We start from the raw sequence: 27,606 nt of genomic DNA, 5'->3' as shown, positions 1-27,606 counted from the left end.
ATATGCATAGTCTCTTGAAATATGGATACGGCGTAAATACTCCTGGGAGGAACCAAAACCACTGCCAAGGGTCGTCAGAAAAAGGCTTTTTTTTTCTTGCCATGTTTTTGACCATCCGCGGATATGCCGCATGACCTGAACGCCACGAGCAATACTTTGAGAGTTCTAATCCCTACCTCGGTACGTAACTATACCAATGCCGTACCCCATTCACCTCGCTTAACTAGTTACCTAGGTACCTACGGATACGAAAGAAGAGTTTCAATTCCTTAGGCATTCCTTAAACAGCGTTATGCGTAGCCATAAATCGACCAACCTGGCGCGGGAAAACATTACCCGAATTTGCGATTGTCTATGGCGGATCAACGCCCTGGCTTATATGCTCAAGTTGGCTTGTCCGTGAGGCACAAACTCTGTGCTGTGTTTATACCGATATTACTCATTCTATACCTTGAATACCTTGCCTATTGCGTAGCTAGGTCACCAACCAGTCAAAATTTCGAGAGCATGGACCGATGGCAACCAACAATGCGACGCTGCCCGGACAAACTGATATGGCTTGGCTATGCACATGCTGTACCCAGGCGGGGAGCCAACGCCGATAGCGCACCAAGTCTTATCTTGGGTACATAGGTACAGCATCTTCAAGATATGTCAGCAAGTCAGGTCGATACGTTTTAGTCGGGTCTAGACTAGGATCCCTGGCTCTGTCAAAAGAGTCACAAACATCCCTGAAGGGCCCTGAAATACTACCGACCGTACGACTTAGAGCCATCGCCAATACTCCAACTCCATACGGAAAATTTTAATATCTGCACTGGTCACGTTTTTGGTCGTCTTTAGTCCTGCTCCTGGAGCATGCGCAGTTGAAAGAGAAGGAGAAGTAACGAGATAGCTACCTACTTCTTGACCACTGAAATTTCTTTCCAGCAGCCCTACCCCTAAAAAAAAAAAAAAAAAAAAAAAAAAAAAAAAAAAAAAGCCGCACCAAACAAGACCCGCAAAACTGTTCCGTGCGCAGCAAGCCGCAAGTATGGATGTCGAAAAAGGAAGGGTGCCAGACAATAATGTTATCGCACCAGCGTCCGACCAGGAGAGCGTGCGACCCGAGATGGGTTCTCGGGCGGGACGGAAATCAGGGTCCGGGAACTCGACCGGCCGAGGCAGCGGAGGCTTTCTGCCAACTGTACTCCGGTTTCTCAACCGGGCAGAGGCTCGAGGAATTGCCCCAGTGCCCGTTGAGGAACGGACGGAAAAGAGGGCTTTTAACGTCTTCACCCTATGGTGGACTATGAACGCCAACATCTTGGCGTATGTCTCTCTCTCTCTGTGCAACTGTTCCGCCGTATGCGCCTGGCGGACAGTGACCGCTGACTGATGTGAGCCTTGCAGAATCACGTTTGGCATGTTGGCGCCATCCTTCGGCTTGGGTCTGCGCGATGCCTCGCTTGTCATCATTTTCTTCTCCCTGTTGACCGCTGCTCCGACGTCCTATCTCTCTACCCTGGGTCCCAAGACGGGCATGCGACAGATGGTCCAAGCCAGATATAGCTGGGGGTGAGTGAATTTCTGTCCTGCCGCCGTTCTCGTATAGGCAACCAAAAACTAACTAATACTATATATAGACGCTATCTTGTCACTCTGCCTGTCATCCTGAACCTGGCAACTCTGACTGGGTTCTGCGTGGTAATGGCAGTCATCGGGGGTCAATGTCTGTCCGCCGTCGCCGGTGAAGGATCGCTAACGCCGAACGTCGGGATCGTTATCATGGCGCTGCTGTCACTCTTCATATCCTTCTGCGGCTTCAGGGTACTTCACTTCTATGAGAGGTGGGCGTCCATCCCTGCCGTCATCGCCATTGTCGTTGCGACGGGCTGCGGCGGCGAGGGCTTGAAGCTACAGTCAACCCCACCTGTCGCCACTGTCACCGCAGTCTTTTCGTTCGGCATGATTGTGGCATCATACATGATCCCCTGGGCTGCCTTGGCCTCTGACTTTACCACGTATCTGGAGCCTTCCACACCCGCGTATGTTATATTTGTCCTTTTTTTTTCTGCTTGGCTCTCACTTTCTGTCGACCATCATCTAATTCAGAACCTGCCACAAACAGCATCAAAATCTTCGCATATAGCTTCGCAGGCCTGGTCACACCACCCGTTCTACTCATGATCCTCGGAGCTGCGATCGCCGGAGCTGTCCCGTTAAACCCCACATGGGAGGCGGGATACGATCGCAACCTGGTCGGCGGTGTGCTCGACGCGATGCTCACCCCTGCCGGCGGGTTCGGCAAGTTCCTCGTCGTCGTGCTGTCCTTTAGTCTGCTGGGAAACCTCTCGGCGACATCGTACTCGGTCAGCCTGAACCTGCAGCAGCTCTTCGCGCCGCTGACGCGCGGCTCCGAGATCCTCAAGCGGGTTCCGCGCTACGCCTACACGATCCTGCTCACGGCGCTCGTCATCCCCATCGGCATCCGCGCCGCGCAGGACTTTTTTGTCAGCCTCGAGAACTTCCTCGGCCTGATCGGTTACTGGAGCGCCGCCTTTGTGTCTCTGCTCATGGTCGAGCACCTCTGGTTCCGCGCCGGCGACTGCGACTCGTATGATCCGGCCATCTGGAACGACGGCGCCCGCCTCCCCATTGGAGTCGCCGCGCTGGTGTCCTCGGTTCTGAGCTTCCTCTTGGTCGTGCCGTCCATGTCCCAGGTCTGGTGGACGGGTCCCATCGCCAGGGTGACTGGGGATCTGGGGTTCGAGTTTGCGTTTGTGGTGACGGGGCTGCTATATGTGCCTTTCAGGACCTTGGAGAAGCATTTGACCAAGCGTTGATTGAGCGGTTCGTGGGAGCATTGCGATGGACCTCTTGAGTGGGTCTTTGTTGTTGGTTCTTCCAGTGCATATTAAGGCCTGTGATTAACCATGGTTGTGATTATGCTGGTATGAACCCAGTCGATTTCCAGGGGTCGCAATATCTAGACTAGGTATATAATCCTAGCACACAAATGGCAAAATTTCGAAACTTTATTTTAGGTGCGTTTCTGCCAGATCTAGTCTTGGTAGCGGATCGAATGTCTGCAGTATGAGACAATATTCACAAGTCCAGTTGGACATGATGAGCAGCAAGTCAAGTTTGAAGTCCACGTTTCGTTGAGGCGTGCATGCAATGCCTTGCAAGATATAAACACCCAGACAGCTTTCCAAACTAGGCTTCACTTGTTGTGGGATGTTATTGTATGAGAATCCCATGTACCGAACTGGATTAAACAAGACGGACGGGTATCTTCGGCATACTCCAGATTAAGCAAGAACGGCAGCCAGACGCTCACAGACAAAGTCGACACCCTCTTTACCCTTTTGCAACACAGCATCCATGACGATGAAGGGGTGCGGAACCCCCTCGATGACTTTGACCTCTGCCTCGACGCCCGCGTCCCGCAGCTTCCTCGCGTACTCCTCGCCCTCCCACCTCAGCACGTCCAGGCCGGCAACGACCACCAGCGCAGGCGGCAGCTTGGCAAATGTGTCTGCATCCGCAAACAGCGGCGACGCCTCGACCGACGCCCAGTCCGCCCGGTCGGGGAGGTAGTGGCGGCGGTACCACAGCATCTTGTCGACGGGCAGCGCGGCCGTGTGCTCGTATTCTGCATAGGTGGTGCTCGTCTCGACGGATGCGGTGTTGTCCGTCACGGGCACGACGAGCAGCTGGAACCTGAACAAGCCCGCCCTGGCAAACGCCTCGTGCCGGAGCGCCCTCTGCGTCACCACGGCGGCGAGGTTCCCGCCCGCGCTCGACCCGCCCACGGCGACCTTGGCCAGGTCCAGGGGCTCGCCGAGGGCAGGAGCCGCCGCTCCCGTCGCGACCCACAGCGCGGCCTCCCAGGCGTCGTGCACCGCCGCGGGGAAGGGGTGCTCGGGCGCGAGGCGGTAGTCGGTGGTGACCACGACGCAGCGCGCGCGGGCGCAGATGCTGCTGCACAGGCTGTTCTCCGAGTCAATGTTGCCCAGCACCCAGCCGCCGCCGTGGTACCAGAGGAACACGGGCCAGCCGGACGGGGAGGGTGGTTGGCCCGCGGGGACAAAGGCACGGACGCGCACGTCTGGGCCTGTCGTCTCCTGGCGGGGGATGGCCTTGTCGATGGTCTTGCCTACGGGCACGGGATCAGTCCCGCCCTGGTTTTGCGTTGAGAGTTTGTCAGTGCGGGGGTTTTGTGATGGGAAAGCGGCGAGGGGCGCCTTTACTGGTATTATCTTTCCCCCGACTCGGGAGGCGGCCACGGGCTGGTAGTGAACTTGGGGAGCGTTCAAAAGATACTTGTTGTAGAATTCGACATATTCCGGATCGAGCTTGTCCTTGATGGAGTCATGCAGCGGGTAAGGTGGCTGGGGATAAACCTGTTGATCACCCATCTTGCTGTGCTGAGGAGTCTGTCGTATAACACCTTGAAGCGGTTGACGGACAAGGAAAAGGAAATAAAGACCCTTGCGGGAGTATCCGGTTTTGTGAGGGCCTTTTGTAAGGTGTTTTTGGAAGCCATCGAAAGGCTCATTTTGGAGCTAGTCTCAGTTCAGCATTATGCACAACCCAAATCTGTATCTATTCTAGAACTCGAACTAGAACCAGAGAGACTAGATCATGCAGTCCTTGAGCGGGAGGACGGGCGGGTAGCGCGGATCTATAATCATCCCGTAATGCACTTCAATCATCCCGTAATGGGAATGGCTGTGCCTACAAGTGAGCTGATAGGTCGAAAAATCCCCCGGAAGCTACTCCGGGGAGCTTGATCGACCGCAGAGAATCGGTCACTTGGTCATGGTGCAGTGGTGAGTGTGAGGGGTAGAGAGCTACTTGCGCGGGCATATGGAGCTTCGGTGGGCATATGGCCACGAATGAATAATGTACCTCTATTCGTAGCTCAAGTTACCTTGATCAACAGAGTCAGACCCTAAGCTTGGGATCGCACTTTTATGAAAAAAAAAGTATTCCTTGGTATCCCGAGAGCAAAATTTTTGGGGAGATAAATAAGGCGCCAATTGCCTGATGCTCTAAAAGCTATCGTCTCTCTGCACTAGTTTTTGAAACAAAGCACAAAACAATGGCAGCTGGTCTCGAGTCAATACAAGGAGGCAAGGCCTGGTTCTACTGCAGTCCCCCCATGGTGCTCGGGGAGGCTCCCATATACCGTGATAGCGACTCTACTCTGCACTGGGTAGACTGCCTCGCCGAGCCCCCAAACCTGCAGATCCTCAAGGTAGACCCCGTGACCGGCGATGCCGTCCCCGGCACCCACCGCATCATCCCTCTACAAGACAGCGTCACCGTTCACTTCTTCCGCAGAAGCAAACCCGGCAGCTACATCTGCGCGTACTACCAGGGCGTCGCGTTCATGGACGAGGCCACCGGCAGGCTCCAAGTGGTCAAGGAGATAATACCGACACAGGAGCGACACATAAGGCGCTTCAACGACGGCGGCGTTGATGCCAGGGGTAGGTTCTGGCTGGCCGAGATCGACGTCGTGGCCATGAAGATGGGGCCGAACAAAGTTCCAGAGGACTACGGGGCGCCGCTAGGGAGACTGTGGCGCTACGACCCCGACGGTTCGCTGCACAAGATGGACGAGGGTTTCGTCTGCGGCAATGGTCTGGCGTGGAGCCCGGATAGCAAACACAGTAGGATGCCCAGTTCTCGGTGCTTTGGTTGATGCTGCTCCAACTCGACCGGTTCAGGGCTGATACGGATATTGCCAACACAGTGTATGTCAACGACTCTACCGCGATGATTATGTACCGGTACGACTTCGACGTCGAGACTGGTTCTCTTGCAAACAAGCACATTTTTATCGACCGAAGAGACAGCTATGGCGAGCCGGACGGGATGGTCGTCGAGTAAGTATATCAGGATTGGCAGCCCAGCCAACAAAATATGTACTCGGCTGACATGTCCTCGTTACGCATCAGTACCGAAGGCAACCTCTGGATCGCCGTCTGGGCTTCCAGTAGAGTCATGGTCTTCTCGCCCGAGGGAAGACACATGAAGGATATTGTCTTTTCTGCGCGGAACATGGCTTGTACGACTTGGGGCGGCAAAGACCTCAACATCTTGTTCATCGTTTCGGCCTCGGATCGCCAGAAGCTGGGGAGGAAGGACGACGAGGGAGGTCACATGTTCAAGTACATCGCACCGCCAGAGACAAAGGGGACGGCCAAGTATGAGTTTCTTGGGTAGACTTTTTGTTTTGCTCATTGAAGGGGGAGCTGCGGTTTTGCCTCTCCACACCATTGCTCCGGCATGCCAACTGTTCTTTCACGTGTCACTTCAGAAAAGGCCGTGGACCCTCTGACGGATAGTAAAAGCCTGGACTGTGGGCCGAGGGAGTCGAGCGTCTCCTTGGCCTCCTGCAAGAGCTCCCACCTGCAGTTGTCAAGTGCGGCGCTGACTGATGCAACAAGACCCGAGGTCTGATTGGTCCCCCGCAGCTGTGAAATATCGCCATTCCCCAGGAGGTGATTGAGCATATGCGAAAGATAATCCTCGGCACTGCAGACTCCTCCCAGCTGTATCCCCTCAGTAAGAACTCCATAGGCCCAAACCACGAGAGTGCTATGGTATAAAACCCAGGGCCGTAGCAGGATGTTGTCCTCGCAGGCCAGATACTGAGCCCGAGTGAACATGGTCTCCTGGATCAGCGTGAGACAGTGAATCAACGTTTGCTTGGCATTGGTTAGGTCCCTGGTCCAGGCTTGGACTCTTTCACACGCTCTTGCATATTGGCTGTCGCCACTCATACTTGCTGGGTGAGCACGAACTCCTGTGGCAAGGTTGGGTGCCCCTGCTAAAATGTGAAAGTCAATCAGGTTTGTGTGGATGTTGATATGTGCAATATGCTGTAACGGTTTGGCGGCCTCGAGGCAAAGCGACGGAGATCTGGAAAAGAGGCTCAGTGACCAGGTGTCAACGGCACGGGCAACTCGCTCACGCCAGTCATCGTCATCCTCTGGGTGCGGAGATGCCGAAGCACTAGTGATGTTGACCTCCGGGTCTGCATGGCGACTAAAGCTGTTTCCTCCAATAAATGAGGCTGTCTGGTCTCTTATGGTCATGTGGCGAGTGAGACTGAACAGCCCATGCAGCAGCACGAAGCGCGCAAAAGTGCTGTAGGTATGGGGCAACGGTTGGCGACAAAGTAGAGCACGAAGTGCGGGGAGAAAAAAAGGCGTGGAAGAAGGCTGTCGAGAGCGTTCTCGATTCCATGCAGACGCGGTGGGCGCATCCCACACCGCTTCTGAACATGGTAATGGCAGTCGAATATCGGTCAAAGATAGCACCGCAGCATGTCCAAATATGGAGGAATGCTGAGCATCCATGACAAAGGCAAAGTAGGCAGCCCGGTGGGTCAGCTCTTGCTCAATCCACCGATGCCACGTATTTTCCAGGTTCGAGAGGTCGCCGCTAGTAGTCTGTCCTGCACTATAACAGCTCCCGCGCCGCATAAGCTAGGTGGGGTTGCAAAATATGCTCGTGTAAGTGTCTCGCACAGTAAGCGCTTGGTTCGTTCGCACCAGGTCTTCCATACCGTAATTACCGAAGAATGGAATATATGCGACATTTCATGTAGTTTCCTGGTAGAAAACATCTTCTCGTATGCCTGAACGATCAACAAAGACTGAATCACCCACAAAGGGGCGGGAGTCTTGAAGGACGATGACTAGTCCAAAAGAAAAAGAAAAAGAAAAGAAAAAAAAGAGGAGTTAGCGCTGTAACTTTTACTCTAGCCACACAAAAGGAAACAGCAAGGCACCCATGGCCCTCTTGTCATACCGTAAATATCAACCATCGGAGGTTCTGATGAATCTTCTCGGCCACAGCATAGTGTGAATCGTCGGGAGACAAGGTCGCACCGAGCGTCAAGAGCGAGACTAACAACAACGGTGGAACATCGGCCACAACAAAACTTGGACGATGTAGCATTTGAAAATGTGGATTGTACTCGAGCCAATACTTTTGCATAAACATCTGCAAGTTGGCTGCGTCAAAAAAACTCGAAGTCAACAGCTCCGAAGGTAGAGACGAGAGCGCCTCCATCACCCGTTGTCGCGATACGGGATCGATAAAGTCGCTATCCTGATTATGACAAGGCGGAGGGACGAATGATCCCGGGAAACTCTCCAGCGGAGAGCTGTGACTGATGGGTTGAAAATCGCCAAACCTTGACGGCACCTCTTCTGGACTTGCACCAAACAGCCAATCCAGATCTTGAGTAAACCAAGTCCCATCACTGGGCCCGTGAAAAAAGGTAAGCTGCTGCATCGGCTCGGACGTGTTCCCCGGCGCGAGGTATCCGTTTTCTTGGCTGGCCAACTGAGCTGCCTGGATGAGGACGGGATCGAGAACATCTTGGCTCATGGAACTCAGGGGGGATTCGGAAACGTGATGAGAGTATTCGGACTTTGCCCTAGAGGGTAGCTGTTTTTGCTCCGGCTTGTACTCCGACGCTGGCCCGGATCCTGGCTCTTCTGATTTTTGGACGTCGGCATGGCGAAGCGGGAGCTCGACCCTAGTGGAATAGCCACCCGAGTTCCTATACTTGACCATACCCCGATCATGTCGGCGGAGATGGCGTTGGAGAAGATCCAGGCGCACAAAGTCTTTGTGACAGATGCTGCATTCGTGGATTGTACGAGGTTGATCTGAATGCAGAGTCAATAATCAAAACCGATTTGTACGGTACGTCGAACAAGGTATTGCGGAGGAAAGGGGGAAAAGAAAGTAGAAATGGAACAAATGTTTCCAGAGTGGAGGGAAAACAAACAACCAAAAGATCCAACGGCATCATTATAGGTCAAGGTACCAAATTGAAGGAAGCATATCGAGATCTAGAACTAGAATAGAACTAGATCTAGGCTTCTGGTTTAATCTAGCGAGCTAACGAGCAACAGCAAAGAAACAAATGGCAAAACCACACATAGCAAATAGAAACAAATCCTTTGTTAGACAGAGAGAAGCTTACGGTTCAGTCTGTGCCTAGACAAATGTTCCGGCCGTTTGAAGCTGCGGGAACACCCGTCGTATGTGCATTTGTGCATTGCTTCTGGGCAAATGAATGAACGATAACGGTACAAGTACTTTTACTCAACCGTGGGCGGGGTCGCAGAAAAGGTGTGTGGAGATGCGGACGGTAGTTCGTTTACTCGGTAGGAGGATATTTTTTTGTGCTGCGTGGGCAGCCAAGCTGCTCTTTTTTTTTTTCTTTTCCCTCTGGTGAAAGAGTGAATGGGTGGTTACTCACTGGCGAGGTTGCCCGCGCAGGGCGGGAGAGGCAAAAAAATACGAATCCAAGATAAAACTAGCACCACTTCGCTTTGTGATTTGAGTATGGTTGTCCTATCTTTTTTCTTGTCTTGTTTCATTTACAAACTGAAAAAAAAGGAACCCAAGAACAGAAAAAGCTGGTTTTGCCTGCCGGTAGTTCAATAGGCATGCATTCAAGTCGTACGAGGTGAGGGCCCTCTTCATGGTCCCCCTGCAAGCATCTGGATAAACCCCCCGGCCCTCCAGGTTAGGTTGCTGAACACTGTAAAATCGTTAAAATCCATCGTTGATGTTGCCGGAAGCAGGGAAGGATGCGGGGGACCTGCCCGGCAAATTTTAGTCAATAAAGAGCCAAAAAAGCGGGATCCGCGGAGCCGGAACTCCACTAGACCCCTCCCCAGATTTCGTCTCTACTGCAGACCGGTTCAATGACCAGGCTTGCCAGGGCACGCTGAAGCCTATCCACAGGACGCTATACCTATCAGGTTACTGTTATTTGTTACATCATTCTATAAAAGCCGCTGTCTCAGCTCTTTGACCAAGTTAATATTTCCTACCCTTCCCTCCTTCCCCCCTTTTTCCATCCCTTACGTATTTCCTCTGATCCGTTTGGCTGGCCAAAGATGCAACCCAAAACTCTAATCAACGCTACACCTCTTCTGTCCCTGTTACAGAGTACTTTCCCGTGCTGCCTTCCATAACGGTACAGCAAAGTGTGTGACTTTCCACGGCATGGTTTATCGCTCTAGGGTTATTGGTCATGTCACACTGAACCAGCATGATGACTGACGGGTGAAGGTTGTCGTCTGTTCAGGGGATATCATAAAAAGAGATAAGCAGGGGAGGTAAACACAAGAAAAAAAAAGAGCAAAAAAGAGTAATAAATAAATAAATAAATCGCTCGCACAAGATGAACGGCCAGCTTGGTTTTCCCGATGGATCTCGTCTGATCTGGGCCACTCTCACCATCTAGCTTCACATGCTGTAATTCCTTTGATCTCACATGATGGTTGTAAAGCAACAACATCAAATGTAGAAGAATGGAATCTCCGCCCCAAACGCGTTTGCAACGTCTCAAGACGGCCTTCAGCTCCCCTCGAGCCTTCAACGATGCAATCAAGCTCGAGAGCTCCGACTCGATCCTCGTGAACGAGGACCTCCTGCCGTCGCCGCCAAGCCGACAAACATGGTCCGTTTGGAGCTTCTTTGCCTACTGGTGGAGTGAGTCCTGGAACGTGTCGACGTGGAGCATCGGTGCCTCCCTCATCACCGTCGGCGCCACCGTGAGAGATGCTCTGCTCGTCGTCTTCTTCGCCAACCTCCTCTCCGCCGCCGTCATGGTTCTGAACGGCTTCGCCGCCTCACGCTACCACATCGGTTATCCCGTACTTTCGAGGGCCAGCTTTGGCGTTTACGGCCAGTTCTTTGTCGTGGTGCTGCGCTCCATCCTGGGCATCATCTGGGGCGGCGTGCAGCTCTACTTTGAGGGCCAATTCATCTCCATCTGCCTCAGGTGCATCTTCCCCTCGTGGGATCAGATCCCCAATGGGATACCCGCGGACCAGCACATAACCACGCAGACCATGGTTGGATTCTTCCTCGCCTTCGTCTTCACCATACCGTTCCTGTTCGTCCATACGTCTCGTATCCAGCACTTGTTCACCGTCAAGTCGATCATCGTGCCCGCCGCCGGTCTGGGCATCGTTATATGGGCCACCAAGAACGGCAATGGCGTCGGGTCCACAGCTCTCGATGCCCAGGCAGAGACTGCCAGGACTTCCACGTCGGTTTTCGCGTGGGCAATCATCTCTCAGTTCAACGCCATCATGGGAGCCAACTCGGCGCTCTTGGTCACAATACCGGACATTGCCAGGTACTCCAAGACGAGAAGCGCACAGGCATGGGGTCAGATCATAGCTCTGCCCGTGGGACAAACCCTCTGTGCCTCGTTTGGGATAATAAGCACCGTGAGCTATATATAGTCTTTCTTCCCTTTCGTCTCCTGACTTGGTAGCGGACTAACAAAAGTCGTTTTGGCTCGGAAAAAAAAGTCAGCGGTAATCAATCTATACGGCAAGGCATACTGGAACCCCTATGATCTCCTCAACGGAATTCTCGACCAGGGGTACACCCCCTCGGCCCGAGCCGGCGTGTTCTTCGCTGCCGCGAGCTTCGCCTTTGCCACCCTCGGCACGTCCATCGCCTGCAACTTCATCCCCTTCGCCGCCGACGTCACGGCCCTGCTGCCACGATACCTCAACATTGTCCGCGGCCAGTTCCTCTGCCTCATCGTCGCCTTTGCCATTGTACCCTGGCGGATCGTATCCTCTGCCGCGGGCTTTCTCAACTTCCTCAACGGCTATTCCATATTCCAAGGCCCCGTAGTCGCCATCATGATCGTCGACTACTTCATCTCTCGGCGGGGAAACCTGCACATCCCGGACCTGTTCACCAAGAGCAAGGAGGGGCGGTATTACTACACGGGAGGCTTCAACCTCCGGGCGTACGCATCGTTCCTCATTGGATTTCTGCTACCGCTGCCGGGGTTCATCATGAGCTTCGGCACGACAGAAAAGTCTTTCGCGGCATCGAATCTCTACGCGCTCGGCTGGGAACTGAGTTTTGTGGTCGGGGGTCTCTCGTATGCCGTGGCGAGCTGGTTGTGGCCAATGCAAGGTGACGACAACACACACGGCTTTGAGCAGGCGCCTATTGAGGATGTTCGTCTGGAGGCGGATGCCTCAAGTATGTCACAAGCGGCGATTTTCGGTGACAAATAAGGCTTCCACTCGGGACATACCTCATGACTCCCACCAAAATGACCAGCAACTAGGCCAATTTCATGAAGCCAGGTTGCGTTTGGCTCTGATTGCCCAACTGATCACCGGCTAAGGAGAATGCTGCAGTAGCTATAGCAGCAATACCAAGGTAGCAATAATATTTAAGGGTTCGTGTATTGTATTGACGAAACTTGACGGAGGAAATAACCCCAGTCTCTCAGAACGTGGACCTTTTGGCCTTTTCTATCACACGACAGTTTATATGATCCACTTTGCCTAGCCTGATGATGACCCCTTTTTCCCGACCTGTGTTCAATCCCCGCCAACCTCATGCGAATTTTCTCGCATCGAAAAAAGGGCATGCTAATCTATGAGGATCATAATTCTACAAAGGCTGGCCCTTTTGTCCCTTGGTTTTGATTGCACGCTCAATAGAATGGCCCAATATATTTTCCCATCACCCTACCCAAATCCAACCTGAAAAGATCGCCATCAAGCTGTAAGCAGGGTCTCATCGTTAGGGAAGAACTACGAGGGATATGGGCCATTTGTTATGGTGCCAAAACCAAGAGCAGCTCATCTGCCGTTCCCTCCAAGCATACGTGGCAACTGCGATCCATCACACCTATTCGAAGTCTTGGTTCGTTTCTGGATCTTACCTTGCCGAGACCCAATGGTATGAATCCGATATAAATTCATGCAGCCGGCATTCTCCCAGTTATTTGTATACTCTTATGTTTCCACCAACGCTCAAATGGCTCTGGAAATATCTGCTGTCTCCAAAACGAAACTTGAAAAGAACGCCTTTCTGCTCCAAGAATCAAACCAAACAAGCACAGGAGACATATTAGACACCATAAAGGCTCAAGCTATGTTACTTGAATTAACGATGCGAATACCGCTAGCCATGTCGTGACTGTCCTAGATACTCTGGCTATTTACTCCATGCGAATACTGCCCAACTTCCCAAGACTGTTACTAGACGTCGGGTCATCTTCATCGTCTTGTTATGTTCAAATCACAAATCGCCCTTGCCAGTCGCGCTTTTTGCCTTTCTCAGAAACTGCAGTCGCAGGTATTCCCGTCGCGCCAATCGTCACATTGGCTAGCATATTTGGCAGTTTTGAGGTAGCATTGTCCGGATACTAACGGACAGATGCACCTGTATCCCTCATAGCCATGTTTTCTTCACGCAACTCCTTGAGAGCTACTTTGTGGTCCTTGTTAATTGTATCCCAATATGAGTTCCATACCGGGCTAAATCCGACGGGCGTAGGACCGCCTGCTGTGCTCGACCCGCTTCCCGAAGCGGCCAAACTACCCAAGAGCTTCTCGTTGAGCAGCAGGCTCACACGGAGAACGCTCCTGTTTGCCTCATTTTGTTTCTCAATCTCTTGCTTGACTGCGTTTTCTTTGAGCTTGGTAGACAAAGTACCGCGGAAGGCAGCAGCAATGGCGTCCAGTCGTCGAGTGGTCTCCTCAGGCGCCAGGTACACCAGCTTCGAAAGCATCAGATTGCAGAGGCCGCGAATATCAGTGTCGTCACGGAGTCCATCAATGATACGGTCGTAAAGCTGAATGATATCTAGTCGGGAGAATGCAGTCTCCATCAGAGCATACAGGGTTTCATATGCACTCTGCAGGCCGAGTCAGTTAAATGTGATTCGACAAGTGATGGAATAAGCATTCTAGTTTCTTACCTTGCGGACCTCAAGACCGTCATCAACTGTATGCTTGAAGGGGCCCATCTGAACCTCACGAATGAGGCTTTGGTTCTTCATCGATTCCTTCATAACATGCGGCAGCAGCTGGCTAAGCTGGCCCAAGATTAGATCAGGCTTGTTGTGTGCGGCAGAGTTCAGTGCAGTCATAGCCAAGCGACGGATTTCCAATTCCTTGTCTTGCAGGACCGTGATCAATATCGGAACCAACTGCTCCTTTATTATGGCATCAAATGCATCGTTGGACTCCGGCAACGTGTAGCGGAGACCTTGAATAGAAATCGCCCTCAATTGCTGTGAAGAATCCTGTAGGAGGCTCTGTACGTACACACATATCTCGTTAGTTATTTGGCCGAGACCATGCAACGAATTAGATGGAACGTTAGCTTACCTGGAGCTTCGGCACGAATGTCTGTGGTGCGATGATGACGAGGCGGCCGATACATTCTGCAACGATGGCCTTGTTGTCCTCAGATTCCGATGCGTTGAGTAGATGGGTCCATATCTGAGGGAGATAGCCCGCAATGTCCATCTCCGACGATGAGACTTGCTGCAGGATTTCCTTGACTGATTGGAGAAGCAGATACTGTCTACTGCCAGACTGTCCTATGCCCTCAAGAATGACTGGAAGATACTGTTCAACATTGCCCGCGCCGGCACGTCCAAGCGCAACTGCAGCAGAGATGGAGACCTTGTCGAAATCCGTTCCGAACTGTTGAAGAAAGATGTCCGGGGTCATGGGTGATTTGGCACCCAGGCGCAAGCCAGCTTCTCCGAGTACTGCAAGGGCAAGACTTGCGCGGGCCTGGTCGCTGCTTGAATTCCGAGCTTCTGCAATGAAGCTGTCCAGCGTAACCCCTGCGGAATCTCCACTGGAAACCAAAAGGTTTCCGATGACCTTTCCGACTACGACAGGGTCGCCTCCAATGCCAACATCCTTGAGAAGGCCGGCCATCAATGGGCCACCAATACCGCTCTGACCAACCCGTGTCACCAGTGTGAGGAGCGGCTCTAGAACGGAAGCAGCAGTGGGAGTACGGAGGAGTTCGCAAATCACAGCGATTGTTTGACTGTTGACGGCAAGCTTGGGGTTCTTCTCCACCAGATCGGCCATGACGTGAAGTGCAGGGCTAAGTAGGTGGGCATCGTTGTTAAGAATAACCGGCTGCAGATCTGCAATTAAAGCAGACACGGTCTGGTCACCGAGATGTGCACGAACCGATGGAGAGTGCGTCAAGTGGCTCAAAGCCTGTACACTTGCGCCCCTGAGAGCCCGGTTAGACTTGCGCAACTGAGCAGCCAGCTCAACAACGACCTCTTGGGTCCACTGAGCCTCAAACTGTACATCCCCAGATGCCGAGGCGGCAACGTTATCAACAGCCCTTACGGCGGACAGTCGTGTGGTCTCGTTTCGCAGACGCTCCAAGAGATAACCCAGGGCCTTGGTGCGTTCGGCAGCAGGCAGCAAATCTGCCCCTTCGCCTGACGATGTTCGTGCCAAAAGAGTTCCTAGTGCGTGTATGGCCTTTTGCCTAACCTCAGTGTCTGCGTCGTTGGCTACCAGGCGGTCAATGATCACCTCGTAGAGCTTGTGAAGATCGTCCTTGAACTTCCCGGAAGATTTCCGGGCGCGTGGAGGTGTAATGGCCTTAACGATCTCCTCCACGGTTTGTATCGCTTCAGCTGAAATCTTGTAGAATCGGTCCTTCACCACAGCTACGACACAGACAACAACCTTACTCAAATGGGGCTGTAGCAGCTGCGATGAGTGAGTCTTTGCCACATCACTCATCAACCGTAGGGCTGCAACACGCAGAGTTACAGGTGTGGCTGATGCGCTCCCTCCAGATGACAGAAGACCAGCTGAAGTTGCTGAAGTAGTTGTTGGTTTCATCGCCTCGATAGTGGGATCCATAATCTGATCGAGATATCCAGATAGACCACCGCTCTGAACCTTCACAATGTCATCAAATAGATTGATCACAGCTTGCTTGGTAGACAACAGTTTGCCCTTGAGGAGCTTAGTGCCTGCTTTCACAACTGCAGGCGTCATCTTGGCCAGGTCAGCGCGAGGACCTGACGCCGGAACCTTCTCGAGAACCGGCGAGGTTAGTCCGGTGCCTGCCAGGCGCGAGTCTGTAGCCAGCCCGATAGCTGCGGCACCTCCACCGCTGCTCTGCCGCCTTCGCTTGCGACTCGGCGGTAATTGGCTGAGATAGTCTACTTGCGAGCTATCGAGCGAGAACTCGGGGATGTGACCTTCGCCAGTCTTGCGTACCAGCAATGAAAGTGCCGCGATGATCTCGAGTCTCACGGTCTCCTCACGCTCATCAAACCGTTTCACAAGGGATGCTGCAGCATTGTAGAGAACACCGCTGTCCAGGAGATCTCCATTGCTTCTAGTGGCGATAAGAGTGTGTATGACCTTGGCAGCGCAGCGTCGGACTTTCCAGCTCGCGTCATCGTCATCGTCGAAACCGTCACCGGTATCGAACTCGTCGTCATCGTCGAATCCATCCATGGCATCATCCTCGTCTTCGTCCATCTCGTCGTCATCTCCAATGTCATTTGAGTAGTTCGGGTCGTACTTCAAGTACCGAAGTGAAGAACTGATGGTTTCGTCCGTGAACGCCCGCATCTCCACAGGACAAGACGCAAGAAAGGAATCCAACGCTACCAAAGAGGCCTCGCGTATGTCGTTAAACTCTGGTCCGGTATCCGCGCCATCGTTGACAAGCTCCATGTGCTGTTCAAGCTCTTCCTCGCCGAGGATCGAGATGATGTGCGGCGCAACATCCTGCATATGACGTCCAAACCTGTGAGGAATGGAGCGTGCCATAGACCCAAAGATGGTGATGTACAATCGTTGCGTGCTCCTCGAAGTGGCGCGATTCCCAAGTTTGGCAACAGCCAGCTGAACAAACTTGTCGAGGACAGCATCGTTTGTATAGACGGCCAGGCTAGAAATAGCCACAACCGCGCGCTTCTTCACGCTGTATGCCAAAGATTCGCTATCCAGGAGTCCCACGACGCCTTCATGCAAGGCCTCGACTTCGTATGATGCAAGCATCGGACCGAAGCAGTGAACCAGCTCAATCAAAACATCGACGGCTTCAATGTTCATCGATCCGGGGTCCAGTAGTCCCTCACCAAAGGGAGGGAGACGCAAAGATGCTGGAGCCTTGGTGTTCTGAGTCGACTTGCCCAGGAGTCTAGGGATGAGTACTCGGCTGATCGGATTGTACGCATCCTCAACGGTCTTATCCCAGAATGTAGCACCAGGTGCTGGCCTTGGAAGAGCGGCGATAACTGCTCGTAGGGCAAGCGATGGGACAGTGTTATCCACCGAGTTCTTGGGTGTCATCGTCGAGAGCTTCTCAATCAAAGGGCCGATGGTTTGAGGAGGGAGCTTTTGAACCAGAGGGCCCAAACTGGTTAAAGAGCCAGTGTCAGATAAGCTTCATAGGGTCTGAGTATTGCGTGAAGATGGAACAGGAGGGAAATCGATCACTCACCACTTAATGGCTAAGTTTTGCACCTCTCCATTTTGATCGTCCAAAGCCTTGACAATGTGATCGACGGTCCGAGCAGCAGTATTGTAATCATTAAGGAGAATGTCGTGTTTAGCATTGTCTAGAACGGTGAGGATGTCGTTCAGGGACATGAACCGAAAGTCAGGGTCGGCATCTGACAGCTTTCCGAGTAACGAATTAATCGTCTGTGATGTCGGATGAGGTGGAAGTAAGGTCGCCATGATGGCGATGCTTGCCGCTGAACTGCAGCGCCAATGAATGATACTCTAAAGCGTCCCTAAAGTCCAGCTTTTGAAAAGTTCAGCCGGGACGAGATGATATCGGTGGTAATCGTGGTTAGGTAGAGTTTGCGTATTTGTCGGGATTAATGTATTGGGGATGTGAACATCATCTATCCCTTCCGAGGAGCTTGACAGCTCCAGACGAACCAACACCTTGACGTCGAGCTAGGCAACAAGACTGCGGGGTTGAGTGGGGCAGAATCAGGTGGATTGGGTAGTCGCGTCGCGCTTAATGAGTTCAATTTCTGTGGGGCCATTGCAAGGAGACCTTTATACTGAGCTGCCTGGCAGCTGAGTTACTTTACGCCTGCTAGGTAGCCTATACTGACATATGCTTTCTCCTGTAGATGACACTGCACTCTGCTCTGTCTGCTCAAGGCAGATAGCTACCCTTATCCTTGTTGGAGCAGATGTGCGACAGTTAAGGCATCCAATTGAGTCTTTTGTCTTGCAGTGATAAACAGTTGACAGCTACCTAGGTAGGTAAGGTATGTAGGTAGAGATTCATAGGTAGGTAGGTAACTAGATACCTGGAAAATTATTGATTTTGAACTGCTGGGTAGGATAATGTTCGATGCTTCGAGTGCCCATCTCATTGAAAATACCGAGGTAGGTACTCTGGGCAAACTCCAATATCAGCATTTGCGACAGACAGCCTTACAAACACTGCTGGTCGTACAAGTGGCAACGCGGATTGCAATGATTCCCGTCGTTTCCGAAAGTCTCGACAGAAGCATGCGCAAACCCGTCATGACGGTTCCGTGGCCTAAAATTAGGTTCGACCACGAGGTCTTATTGGAATGTTTAAATGATTACATTTATGAACAGTGAAGTAAAGAAACGGAAAAAGAACAAGAAAAAAGGAATACGTAACACCCAGCGGAAATTCCCCTTCCCATCCGTTTCCCTCAATTTGGGGGGTTTGAAAATTCGATATCCGCGCCAAAACGTCCAAACACAAATGAAACAGAAGATAGGAGAGTGTATCGGTTGAAAGAGTGAATGTTCTCGGATTCGTTCGGTGCGGATGTTTCTTCCGTCAATATAATAGAAATCCCAACTGCGAAGAATCAAGGAGGGAGACAGTGTAGTGGAGTCTGGGCTGGTAGCAGTATAGCATTTTAGTGCAGATTGACAAAGGAAAAGGTGAGTAGTGTTCCTGGATGTTTTTTGATGTAATGGTGAGTAATGTTTAAAATCAAACTGCAGGCTGATGACTGCAGTCTGTAGGCTCGTAATGTGAAGCAGACCCGGACGGAGAGCTTGTCGTTTTCTCAAAATATCGAATACAGCGCAGATAGTATCGGTAGGTTATTGCTGATGCGTACCATGGTGGCTGGAATCATTGGTCACTTTTCATGACCATTTTCGTGACCACGGGATAATATTGCCTTGGCTAAGTTGGTTTTGATAAGAATGCCGGCGGCGGTTTTTGGAGAAAGCTCCAGGCATACAACCAACCATGAATATGCGCGTGACTATCAGCATGATTGATAGAGAAGTAGAGGCTCTCCAACATTCTCAATCTCTGGGATGGTGCACTTGAGATCAAAGGCTTTGGAAAGCACAATCTTGAAAATCTTTAAAGCCGGGGGGTGTCAGATCAGCTGTGGATAATTTCTTTTGGAAAAGCTTAAGTGATGAGGGTTGAACAAACCTTTTGCACATTGATACTGTGGCTTGTGCTGCTGAAGATCAAAGATGCTCGCATAGCCTTTGCGAACCGGCGTGCCTGAAGAAGAAGAAGTTAGCCTTGCGGAAAGGGATAACACAGCCAAGACATCAAGGGATGGATGGGTTTGCCTACTTGGTTCGAAATTTCCTCTTGGTCTTCCCTTGGAAAGTTGACGAAATGGTCGTACTTGGTACCAACCAATATCGGAATGGCTGTCTTGTTAAACCCCCTTCCCTGGCGATACCACTCCTTGATGCTGTTGAGTGTGCTCTTTCGCGTCAGGTCGAACATGAAGAGGATAGCAACAGCATCGTTGCAAACCAGCGGCAGCATGTTGACGAACTCGCGCTGGCCGCCAAGATCCCAAATGCTGAATGTGATTTCCGTGTTGCGGATGCTGATGGTCTTCTCCATAAAGTTGACACCAAGGGTCTGGATATAGTCCTCATCCCAGCTGCCCTCGACGTATTTAACCATCAAACTTGTCTTGCCGATCTGTGCGTCGCCAACCATTCCAACTTTGATGACCACATGGTTCCGCCCCGTGTCCCTGTTCGACCCGGAATCTACATGCGCGCCGCTTCCCCTGGAAACGTGGTCGGCCGAGTTGTTGTTGGCGTGACTGTTGCCGTTGTGATAACCGCCAGAGAGGCCCGAAGCAGGTCTAGATAGTGACGGTCCAGGGGGCGGGATTGGTGGTGTGTTGTACCTTTCCATGTCCTCGTTATGTGGAGACTGATGCGCTTGACTGCCAAATCCCTGATCCAGCGATTGTGATTGTCCGTGGCGACGGTCGCTGCCGCGTATTTGTGCACTACTGCCAACGTGTGGAGAACCCTCGATGCCGCCGAGAGTATCCTCGTGGGCGTCGATGGGCATGGGTTCTGTGTCCATCCTGTCTACTGCGTCGTGAAACTGGGCCGGAGACCCTGCTGAAAGCGTCGAGGAATCCAGGTTGGGCTAACAGCTCGGTGTTATAAAATGAGTGTGGCTACCAGGTAAGAGTAGCTTCTGTAGTTGACCGTCGGCCGCTGAGTGATGCGAAATTTGCGGGCAGATGGGTATGCTGTCGCTATTGTCTCGTTCGTGGGTCGGCGACGAAAATGGGGGCAGCAAGCAGTGTTGGCTTGAGATGTGTCAGGCTCGAGGGGCGAGGATGTCGGCGAAATCGGGGGAAAGTTGCGATGACAACGGGTCGTCGATCCGTGGCTTTCGACAGCCTAGTGCTATGAAGCCTTGTGCTACAAGCACCGTCGCTGTCTATAATTCGATGCCAGAGCGGGTGTTCGAATCTCTGCTTCTGTCTCTTGACCGCCTGTGTCGTTCAGATCATATGGCAGAATCGGAGGACTCCATCCGCCTAGTGCATCGGTAGTGGCCGTTGCAAGGAGAGAAAGGAGTGGCTTTTGATCCGTGCTATGCTCGCGAGGGGAACCGAGCTGAAATCGGTTAGAGTTACAAAGCAAAATCCAGAAGAAAAGGGGCCCCGTTGACGAGGTACGGAGTGAAATTTGATTTTGAGAGCAAAGGGTGGGACAACAATTATCTCGGAATGTTCACGGGGCTGTGTAATTGGCCTGGTACATGGACTAGACTTAGAAATATGGCCGCATGTGAGAAGGAAACGGCAAAGATTGACCTGAATCTAGGTACAGTACAGTCTGGGCTCGCAAAAATGGTCAAGGCTGGGCTGAGAGCTGGGTCCCACGATGATGCGGGTGAGGGCTGGCTGGCTCCGTCTGGCGCTTACGGCACTGGGAGAGGAACGGGAGAATCAATGGAGCCTGTCAAGCATGAATTACCCCACCGTCCACCACTCAAAAGTCCAGAACGACACAATGACACAACCTGGAAACATCCGTACCTCACTTGTTTACCTACAGCCTACCATGCATGCCGGGGGAGACTTTTGCTAGGCTCCATACAGCCCAAAGAAGACGCGACTTGGACGCGATCTGGTTGACTCTTGCGTCCGGCTACCACAAGGCCTAATGTTACAAGCTTGCTTAGGCAACGCAGGATCAAAACACCAGTATTCGTACCTGCAGCGCAATGCGACTGGTTGGTTGGCCTGAAGGATTAAATATGACTGGGCTAGCGGACTCGAAAAACGAAACAATCTTTGCCGATCGTCAAGTTGATACGATTCCGATCGAGAGAAAATCGGGGTGTGCCAAACAAGAATAAGCACAAAAACATACAGATTGTCACCTCTCCCCACATTTGCTTTGCTCACGTCGTACTCTGTCACTCGCATGAACCAAACCCCACCAACAGAGGCATAAACAAGGAGATGAAGAATCTTTCTGTGTATACTGGGAATAACCTGCTCTTGTGACCTCGTAGGCGGTCTGGAGGTATTTGGGTACTTTGCTTGCATCAATACCAAATTTCCAGAGGCCGTGGCTTGCATGGGAGTACATGTTGTGCACTAGCTGGAAAACCGGCTCAACGCGGGGCTGATCACTCCACGTGTTGATTGGCCAGTTCTTTGTTGTGTTTGGTTTCCCGAATCGAACATACAATCCAAGGGACAGTTATCCACTGTTACCTAATCAGAGTCTCGGCTCTGGCCGCTTATCGGACAAATGTGTTATCTGGCTGTTGCCAAGATTGCGTTGTCGGTCGGACCACCTACTTACTCAACGGTACCAGGGTTTCCCGTCGCGGAACTAACCCTCATAACCGGCCGTGGAAAGCAAAAGCTATCTCGGCGCCGTTTTCAAAGTCAGGAAAGTGTGCGTGCATTGGACTTCACAAACAAAACAAAAAATTTGTTGCATCAAAATTAATCCACATATCATCATGGCTTCAATTGCACGCTGCCTGAGGGCTGCCAGGCCTGCAGGAGTTTCAATCCTCGCCAAGACCCCGCGACCGGCGCCGGCCGTCGGCAAAATGAATGTGGTTCGGCCGTTTTCGGTCACTGCCATAAGTGAGTGCTCTCCCGGGCCACGACATTGCATTGCCCGCCCCAATCCTCTCTAAATTCCGGGTGACTGACTGGATACTTATACGGTGCCACGCAGACCCGATCCGCAAGTACACCAAAGACCACGAATGGATTGACCTCAGCGCCGACAAGAAGACTGGCGTCATCGGTATCTCTGAGTATGCGGCCGAAGCCCTGGGCGACGTCGTATACGTCGAGCTGCCCGACATAGGCAAGGATATTTCCAAGGGCGATGCCATTGGCGCCGTCGAGTCTGTCAAGTCGGCTGCCGACATCAACTCCCCCATCTCGTGCAAAGTCACACAGGTCAACAACGTTCTCGAGGAGGCGCCCGGCACCATCAACAAGGTCCCCGAGGATGATTCCCACGGCGGTGGCTGGATTGCCAAGGTCGAGGTTGGCGAGCAGGGCGTCAAGGAGCTGGATGAGCTTATGGATGCCGAGGCCTACAAGGCTTTCACTGCTGCCGAGGGCGACCACTAAATCTGTGTACTGCACAGGTGATTGTCAGACAGGGTCAAAAATGCGCACGCTGAAACGGGCCATGCAGCGGCTTGTTTAAGGATCATCATCCGCAGTACTGCATTTTGCTTCATGGAGCTGCCGGAATCAGCACTGAAGTGCAATATACGTGGGTTGTATGTAGCATTACGGGGAAGGGGGTTGAAAATCTAGACCGAGTCCTTTGCTCGCCGTTGCCATAAAGCTTGCTTTTGTCTCCTGTCTAAAGCCCTAGAGACCATCCCGTCTCTTGGTGTGTATGTAACACTGAGAATTGTGCCATGTTTGGGAGTACAGTGCAGTATCACGCCGCAGCTCCAGCTACCGTCTTCACTGGCGGTGCCAAGCGAGTCTGGGTGATGACATCGAGTATTTTCTTTGCCCCTCTCTCCACCAAAACCTGTGATACTTGCTTACCGAGAGCTTCGGCCTCCTCTTGGTTGGAAACGGAGGCGGACGCGTCAGCATCTACTGCCTCTGACCCATCCAAAGCAACTACTGTTGCCCTCAGCCTGAGCGTTTTGCCCTCGTCCGACCATGATGTCTCGACGCCGATGGGAACGCTGCATCCACCCTCGAGTGTTCGCATGACCGTCCTCTCGGCCCAGCCGGCCTTCATCGTCGGCATGTCCACGAGACACTCAATCACCTTCAAGGTCTCAATGTCGCCCTTTCGTACCTCGAGTCCAAGAGCACCCTGTCCCACGGCGTGCAAGACACCACCACCTTCTGTCGTCGAGTCGAGATACTGCGCGATTCGCGAGTGCTGGTCCATGCGGTGCAGGCCTGCAGCTGCCAAGATAATGCAGTCGAACTCGCCATCCTCGGCGTCGAGCTTGCGCAACCTCGTATCGATGTTGCCGCGGTAGTCCCGGAAACGCAGTTCAGGGTACCACCGCTTGAGCTGAGACGATCTCCTCGGGCTGCTGGTACCGACCAAGCTGCCCTTGGGCAGATCAGCAATGGTCTTGCAGCCGGCCTGAACATGCTTGGGCTTGATGACCACAACGTCGCGCGGGTCCTCACGCTCCATGACCGCGCCGAGCTCGCAGTTGTCCGGGAGGGTAGTGGGCATGTCCTTGAGGCAGTGGACGATGAAGTCGACCTCTCCAGTAGTGAGCATTGCCTCGAGCTCGTTGGTCCACATGCCCTTCCCCATTGAAGGCAGTGGTGATACCTTGTCCTTGTCTCCCTGAGTGGCGATGGCGTTCACTTCGAATGTGATATCCGGGTGCGCCTTTTGCAGAAGTGCAACGGTATGTTCTACCTGCCTGATGGCAAGTGGCGACCGGCGAGTACCAATCTTGATAACCCTGCTGTTGCTCATGGTTGCGGTGTCTCCGGATGACAGGGTGAAAAATGATTTTGTCGCAGCAAGCTTATTCGATGGCAATATTTAGCCCTTTCAAGCGTGAAGGGGTTACAGTGACCAAAGACCAAGAGTACAACTAGAGTAGGTTAGGTAGGTATAAGGCAAGCCGTTCCTCACGATAGTGATGTAATGTATGAGTGGAGGTATAGCCTTAAGGTCAAAATTTGTGCAGCGGGCGCAAGTCTCGAAGAAACTCACTGGTCTGCTTACTTTTTCAGACGTCTATACTGGGACACATTGGATGTCCAGCGCGCGTTGATGGTGTGTTCTGAAGGCTTTCCTGTCCTACAGCGGGGTTGACTTTTCCGTCACCGGCCCCCACTCTCACTCCACCTTCGGCATTGTAGCCTGAATAAGGGGCCTTCTTAACAAGCAGTAAATCTTATTCGTTGAAGGCCAGACTCTTAAATAACGAACTGCCGGTAGCTTTTGGCGTGAGATTTTACAGCCTGTATCTAATGTCAGGTATTGAATTCGATACTTGACCCAGACGTCATATTAGCAAAGCTAGCTCAACGCTGCACGAATTATCATTTATGTGGAACACATTTTGCGTTTCATGAGACTCCTCAAGAATCCAACCATCATCTTACATCCCAATTAGCTTTATCCTCCGTATTGCCGCAGTCTTGTTGCTCACTACCTGGCTAACATGTTGCAGTCCTACGTCGAAACCACCGTTCACCATGCACGAACGGCTCTCATGGGTCTCTGTACACCTTTCGGGGATTTGTGTGTTGTACAAAGCAGTCCTAAAGTCGGTATTTCAGAAAAGTGGCATTTGAACTAACTCCATTTTTGTTTGAATGTTTGTGGGAAATCTGTCGGTACTCGCTAAATATTGACAAATTCACAAAGCATAAGCACTTTGATCTACACTTTCGTCACCTGAATAACAGCAAAGAAGCCACAGAAGAAGGTTTCTCGGGAGCAAGTATCGCACAATTCACTGACACAACCTTAGCAAATATGTATACTTCCACAATGATCTTGGACCTCGGAGCAGGCATTCTCATGCGGCCTGCATTTCCTAGTACTGAGACTGTCAGAGACCGATATATAAATCAGGGGCTTGTCGATTTGACGCAGCTGTATATTGCAGCATTACCGCATTGCCAGCATATTTCTCAAACCGCTCCTCACTATCACGCGCTCTACAACTTCCTTCAATAACAATGATCGGTGTCAAGGCAGCACTTCTGCTCCTCGCCACTACCCTGGGGGTGCAAGGGCAGACTCCAGGCAATGGCACCACCCCAACGGGCCCTCACTGTGTGCGCGGGGCCACCTATTGTGGCTATATCCTGCTCCATGACAAAGGTAAGTCCGGACATGTCAAAAAATACACAGAAGAGCCCCAACTTGGGTGGCTGGTTGATGGCCTGCTAAATCAATATCAAACAGACTACACCAGCGACCAGATTGTGAAGGCTTACTGTCAGGGCCGGGATAAGTGCGATTCCGAGGGGGTTCCCAAGGACAAGGACGCGTGGAAGTACACACTCTTCGTCTGTCTTCCAGATGGAAAGATTCACAAGCACAAACTCAACCGCCGCCACGGAAACTTTGACTGCACGGATTCTGTGGACACCCAGGTCGTACCTCTTGCCTACTGCAAGCCCCCGAAGGGAGCATCTGGTTTGGCCGACGATGATATCTGCCTGAACCCCAAAGAGAACCGCATCGGTCGATGCTGGGAGCCTGGCAACCTGGACTAGATGATGGGTGAGACATGGCTGTAGGAGTCAGAAGCAAGCCCAGCCAATGCAGTTCAAAACGTGATTTTTGTTCTTAGGCCATGTGTCTCTGTATGGACTTCTTACGCTTGTTATGGCAGGCAAATTGGGGCTAGATACTTGCAGCAATATTTGCGGAACTAGGCGCCAATATTAATGGCGAAAACACCGCTCTCTGAAGCTCCCGCACGAGACTTGGCTACCTTTGAATCTGTAGCAATCTAAACCGAACACAGGAACCTCGCCATAGCGGTCATAATGACCTATCAGCACCCCCGCTCCGTAGCATCAAGTAGCTGTCGAATGTGCCTGCCGTGCACCGTTGCACCCTTTTTCCACCTGCCTCCCTCCGCTAAATTCCATGCAAACACATTCTCTTTTCTCACTTCTTCCGCCCTCGGGTCTGTCCGCATCAATCGTCTGTCAACTCTTCAATACAAGATTGCCCACGTAGGAAGGACCATACTGTGACCAACCACACTGGCCCAACCGAGATCTGCTCATTTCGACCTCAACATCTCCTTCGGCCACTCGGGGTATTTAGGGTCCAGGCGAAAATTGCGGTCTCTCGTGCCACTACTCAAGCTACAATTTCACCAGACCAGTCTTGATAATGATATCAGCGCGATGGAACAGCATTTCATGTCCCTTTTCATTTCTAGACGTCACCCTCTTAGCTCTTGCTTATGAAAATAGGAAAGCGGTTTAGTGTTTTTCTATAGTTCCTGAGTCTGGGGTTGACACATGCAGTATCAACAGATGTATGGTGGTTTTCCGTCTCTACCAGTGTTTCGCCGACTAGGTTTCTTAGTTGACTTAGGCATGCGATTTCAATATGCTGGAAATCTTTGAGATAGGTAAGGTATACAACGAAATTCTTCGGTCAAGGCTATAAGGCCTACCAAATATATAAAATTGCCAAGTGCCGGGAACAGTCAACCACTTAATCCAGTCTCCCAAGGCCACCAAATCCTTAAACTACCAGGTGCCTAGGTAATTACTGACAAAAGGGTTAGAACGGGACCAATACTCGGTGGATATTCAAGGCCTAATTCCCCGAGACTTTTGTAAGTTCTATGCAGACAATACAGTCGTAACCAAATACATTAACTTATTCTTACATTTAAAAGCTAACTGTTATAGCTTATGAACATCGCATTGTCCCCAGTTTCAGTACCGAGATCAGAAAAGACCGGCTACCCAAAAGAAAGAGGCTACTGACCAGAATAAAACCCTCCACCTGTCTCCTGGTTGACTTCCTAACCACCGTCGCCATGGCCACGTCAACAGCCAACGAGATACCCACCGTCCTTGAGGCGCGGAACTAGCTCGATGGTCTCTCCTGTTAGTCTGGTAGAGGTGATTGTACCGGTGGGAGATTTGCCGTTAAAGGAAAGGGCAAGCAAGATATCGCGTCTGAACTGATAGGGAGTGCACCAAGAAGATCACCAGGATCAGATGGATCAGAACAGGGTTAGAGGAAGCAGGTTTAGGGTGGAGTTCAGCTTACCGTATATACCATTACTGTATTGTGAGCGCGGAAGAGATATGATCTTAACAATAAGCGACTATCCAGCCCTATCGGCGGCTTTCCATCTATCCAATGAGGCGTCTCCACATGCTACCTGTATTAGGACAATGCCACTCAACAGGTCGTCTACAGTCACACACTTCGGAGCCCCCTCTCTCTGCCTTCAAACCGTCAGTCGCGACCCTGCTTTTTATAAGCCTTCTTTTTATGGATTTTTTTA

The 27,606-nt window shown here is 51.8% G+C and overlaps 11 protein-coding genes across 11 annotated transcripts; 6 read left to right on the top strand and 5 right to left on the bottom strand.

The window, feature by feature from the left end:
* The first annotated feature begins 729 nt into the window (after positions 1–729).
* Positions 730–3,881, top strand: MGG_04868 (purine-cytosine permease FCY22). Its single transcript, XM_003712300.1, has 4 exons — positions 730–1,311; positions 1,393–1,557; positions 1,626–2,027; positions 2,111–3,881. Exons 1-4 carry the CDS (start codon positions 1,034–1,036, stop codon positions 2,823–2,825), a joined length of 1,560 nt encoding a protein of 519 aa, XP_003712348.1. The 5' UTR covers positions 730–1,033; the 3' UTR covers positions 2,826–3,881.
* On the bottom strand, positions 3,016–4,463 carry MGG_04867 (esterase/lipase/thioesterase). Its single transcript, XM_003712299.1, has 2 exons — positions 4,236–4,463; positions 3,016–4,166 (listed from the first exon to the last, which is right to left on the bottom strand). The coding sequence occupies exons 1-2, from the start codon at positions 4,401–4,403 to the stop codon at positions 3,294–3,296; spliced, it is 1,041 nt and encodes a 346-aa protein (XP_003712347.1). The 5' UTR covers positions 4,404–4,463; the 3' UTR covers positions 3,016–3,293.
* Positions 4,464–4,752: 289 nt separating this feature from the next.
* MGG_04866 (regucalcin) lies at positions 4,753–6,688 on the top strand. Its single transcript, XM_003712298.1, has 3 exons — positions 4,753–5,663; positions 5,747–5,879; positions 5,952–6,688. Exons 1-3 carry the CDS (start codon positions 5,090–5,092, stop codon positions 6,217–6,219), a joined length of 975 nt encoding a protein of 324 aa, XP_003712346.1. The 5' UTR covers positions 4,753–5,089; the 3' UTR covers positions 6,220–6,688.
* MGG_04865 (uncharacterized protein) lies at positions 6,234–9,241 on the bottom strand (the record flags this gene model as incomplete). Its single annotated transcript, XM_003712297.1, has 3 exons — positions 9,002–9,241; positions 7,813–8,681; positions 6,234–7,487 (listed from the first exon to the last, which is right to left on the bottom strand). The coding sequence occupies exons 1-3, from the start codon at positions 9,075–9,077 to the stop codon at positions 6,234–6,236; spliced, it is 2,199 nt and encodes a 732-aa protein (XP_003712345.1). The 5' UTR covers positions 9,078–9,241.
* Positions 9,242–10,343: 1,102 nt separating this feature from the next.
* On the top strand, positions 10,344–12,083 carry MGG_04864 (allantoin permease; the record flags this gene model as incomplete). Its single annotated transcript, XM_003712296.1, has 2 exons — positions 10,344–11,270; positions 11,355–12,083. 2 exons carry the CDS (start codon positions 10,344–10,346, stop codon positions 12,081–12,083), a joined length of 1,656 nt encoding a protein of 551 aa, XP_003712344.1.
* An 863-nt stretch (positions 12,084–12,946) lies between these two features.
* MGG_04863 (Cullin-associated NEDD8-dissociated protein 2) lies at positions 12,947–17,747 on the bottom strand. The gene is made up of 4 exons (XM_003712295.1): positions 17,320–17,747; positions 14,196–17,235; positions 13,784–14,122; positions 12,947–13,720 (listed from the first exon to the last, which is right to left on the bottom strand). Exons 1-4 carry the CDS (start codon positions 17,556–17,558, stop codon positions 13,229–13,231), a joined length of 4,110 nt encoding a protein of 1,369 aa, XP_003712343.1. The 5' UTR covers positions 17,559–17,747; the 3' UTR covers positions 12,947–13,228.
* A 584-nt stretch (positions 17,748–18,331) lies between these two features.
* MGG_04862 (septum-promoting GTP-binding protein 1) lies at positions 18,332–20,970 on the bottom strand. Its single transcript, XM_003712294.1, has 3 exons — positions 19,426–20,970; positions 19,276–19,350; positions 18,332–19,198 (listed from the first exon to the last, which is right to left on the bottom strand). The coding sequence occupies exons 1-3, from the start codon at positions 20,185–20,187 to the stop codon at positions 19,100–19,102; spliced, it is 936 nt and encodes a 311-aa protein (XP_003712342.1). The 5' UTR covers positions 20,188–20,970; the 3' UTR covers positions 18,332–19,099.
* Positions 20,971–21,908: 938 nt separating this feature from the next.
* On the top strand, positions 21,909–23,005 carry MGG_04861 (glycine cleavage system H protein). The gene is made up of 2 exons (XM_003712293.1): positions 21,909–22,228; positions 22,323–23,005. The coding sequence occupies exons 1-2, from the start codon at positions 22,099–22,101 to the stop codon at positions 22,727–22,729; spliced, it is 537 nt and encodes a 178-aa protein (XP_003712341.1). The 5' UTR covers positions 21,909–22,098; the 3' UTR covers positions 22,730–23,005.
* MGG_04860 (porphobilinogen deaminase) lies at positions 22,803–24,392 on the bottom strand. Its single transcript, XM_003712292.1, has one exon. It carries the CDS (start codon positions 24,072–24,074, stop codon positions 23,052–23,054), a length of 1,023 nt encoding a protein of 340 aa, XP_003712340.1. The 5' UTR covers positions 24,075–24,392; the 3' UTR covers positions 22,803–23,051.
* On the top strand, positions 23,924–26,183 carry MGG_04859 (uncharacterized protein). The gene is made up of 2 exons (XM_003712291.1): positions 23,924–25,439; positions 25,524–26,183. Exons 1-2 carry the CDS (start codon positions 25,295–25,297, stop codon positions 25,835–25,837), a joined length of 459 nt encoding a protein of 152 aa, XP_003712339.1. The 5' UTR covers positions 23,924–25,294; the 3' UTR covers positions 25,838–26,183.
* Positions 26,184–26,254: 71 nt separating this feature from the next.
* MGG_16818 (uncharacterized protein) lies at positions 26,255–27,435 on the top strand. Its single transcript, XM_003712290.1, has 3 exons — positions 26,255–26,712; positions 26,872–26,922; positions 26,999–27,435. Exons 1-3 carry the CDS (start codon positions 26,691–26,693, stop codon positions 27,181–27,183), a joined length of 258 nt encoding a protein of 85 aa, XP_003712338.1. The 5' UTR covers positions 26,255–26,690; the 3' UTR covers positions 27,184–27,435.
* The last annotated feature ends 171 nt before the right edge of the window (positions 27,436–27,606 follow it).

Source organism: Pyricularia oryzae, chromosome 3, assembly GCF_000002495.2.
Source record: "Pyricularia oryzae 70-15 chromosome 3, whole genome shotgun sequence".
NCBI classification, from domain to species: Eukaryota; Fungi; Ascomycota; class Sordariomycetes; order Magnaporthales; family Pyriculariaceae; genus Pyricularia; species Pyricularia oryzae.
The sequence above is the reverse complement of the archived record's forward strand: the minus strand, read 5'-3'. Positions and strand labels throughout refer to the sequence as shown.

Excerpts from the sequence above, each read along its gene's own strand:
- MGG_04866 (XM_003712298.1), top strand. The coding sequence starts at position 5,090 with ATGGCAGCTGGTCTCGAGTCAATACAAGGAGGCAAGGCCTGGTTCTAC. Across the intron at positions 5,664-5,746 it reads GAGCCCGGATAGCAAACACA|TGTATGTCAACGACTCTACC; the intron begins GTAGGATGCCCA and ends TTGCCAACACAG. Across the intron at positions 5,880-5,951 it reads CCGGACGGGATGGTCGTCGA|TACCGAAGGCAACCTCTGGA; the intron begins GTAAGTATATCA and ends GTTACGCATCAG.
- MGG_04863 (XM_003712295.1), bottom strand. The coding sequence starts at position 17,558 with ATGGCGACCTTACTTCCACCTCATCCGACATCACAGACGATTAATTCG. Across the intron at positions 14,123-14,195 it reads CATTCGTGCCGAAGCTCCAG|AGCCTCCTACAGGATTCTTC; the intron begins GTAAGCTAACGT and ends GTGTACGTACAG. Across the intron at positions 13,721-13,783 it reads ACGGTCTTGAGGTCCGCAAG|AGTGCATATGAAACCCTGTA; the intron begins GTAAGAAACTAG and ends CTCGGCCTGCAG.
- MGG_04860 (XM_003712292.1), bottom strand. The coding sequence starts at position 24,074 with ATGAGCAACAGCAGGGTTATCAAGATTGGTACTCGCCGGTCGCCACTT.
- MGG_04859 (XM_003712291.1), top strand. The coding sequence starts at position 25,295 with ATGATCGGTGTCAAGGCAGCACTTCTGCTCCTCGCCACTACCCTGGGG. Across the intron at positions 25,440-25,523 it reads TATCCTGCTCCATGACAAAG|ACTACACCAGCGACCAGATT; the intron begins GTAAGTCCGGAC and ends AATATCAAACAG.
- MGG_16818 (XM_003712290.1), top strand. The coding sequence starts at position 26,691 with ATGCTGGAAATCTTTGAGATAG. Across the intron at positions 26,713-26,871 it reads GCTGGAAATCTTTGAGATAG|AACGGGACCAATACTCGGTG; the intron begins GTAAGGTATACA and ends CAAAAGGGTTAG. Across the intron at positions 26,923-26,998 it reads CCTAATTCCCCGAGACTTTT|CTTATGAACATCGCATTGTC; the intron begins GTAAGTTCTATG and ends TAACTGTTATAG.
- MGG_04867 (XM_003712299.1), bottom strand. The coding sequence starts at position 4,403 with ATGGGTGATCAACAGGTTTATCCCCAGCCACCTTACCCGCTGCATGAC. Across the intron at positions 4,167-4,235 it reads TCGGGGGAAAGATAATACCA|GGCGGGACTGATCCCGTGCC; the intron begins GTAAAGGCGCCC and ends ACGCAAAACCAG.
- MGG_04861 (XM_003712293.1), top strand. The coding sequence starts at position 22,099 with ATGGCTTCAATTGCACGCTGCCTGAGGGCTGCCAGGCCTGCAGGAGTT. Across the intron at positions 22,229-22,322 it reads GTTTTCGGTCACTGCCATAA|ACCCGATCCGCAAGTACACC; the intron begins GTGAGTGCTCTC and ends GGTGCCACGCAG.
- MGG_04862 (XM_003712294.1), bottom strand. The coding sequence starts at position 20,187 with ATGGACACAGAACCCATGCCCATCGACGCCCACGAGGATACTCTCGGC. Across the intron at positions 19,351-19,425 it reads AAGAGGAAATTTCGAACCAA|GCACGCCGGTTCGCAAAGGC; the intron begins GTAGGCAAACCC and ends CTTCTTCTTCAG. Across the intron at positions 19,199-19,275 it reads ACAGTATCAATGTGCAAAAG|ATTTTCAAGATTGTGCTTTC; the intron begins GTTTGTTCAACC and ends CCGGCTTTAAAG.
- MGG_04868 (XM_003712300.1), top strand. The coding sequence starts at position 1,034 with ATGGATGTCGAAAAAGGAAGGGTGCCAGACAATAATGTTATCGCACCA. Across the intron at positions 1,312-1,392 it reads ATGAACGCCAACATCTTGGC|AATCACGTTTGGCATGTTGG; the intron begins GTATGTCTCTCT and ends TGAGCCTTGCAG. Across the intron at positions 1,558-1,625 it reads CAAGCCAGATATAGCTGGGG|ACGCTATCTTGTCACTCTGC; the intron begins GTGAGTGAATTT and ends TACTATATATAG.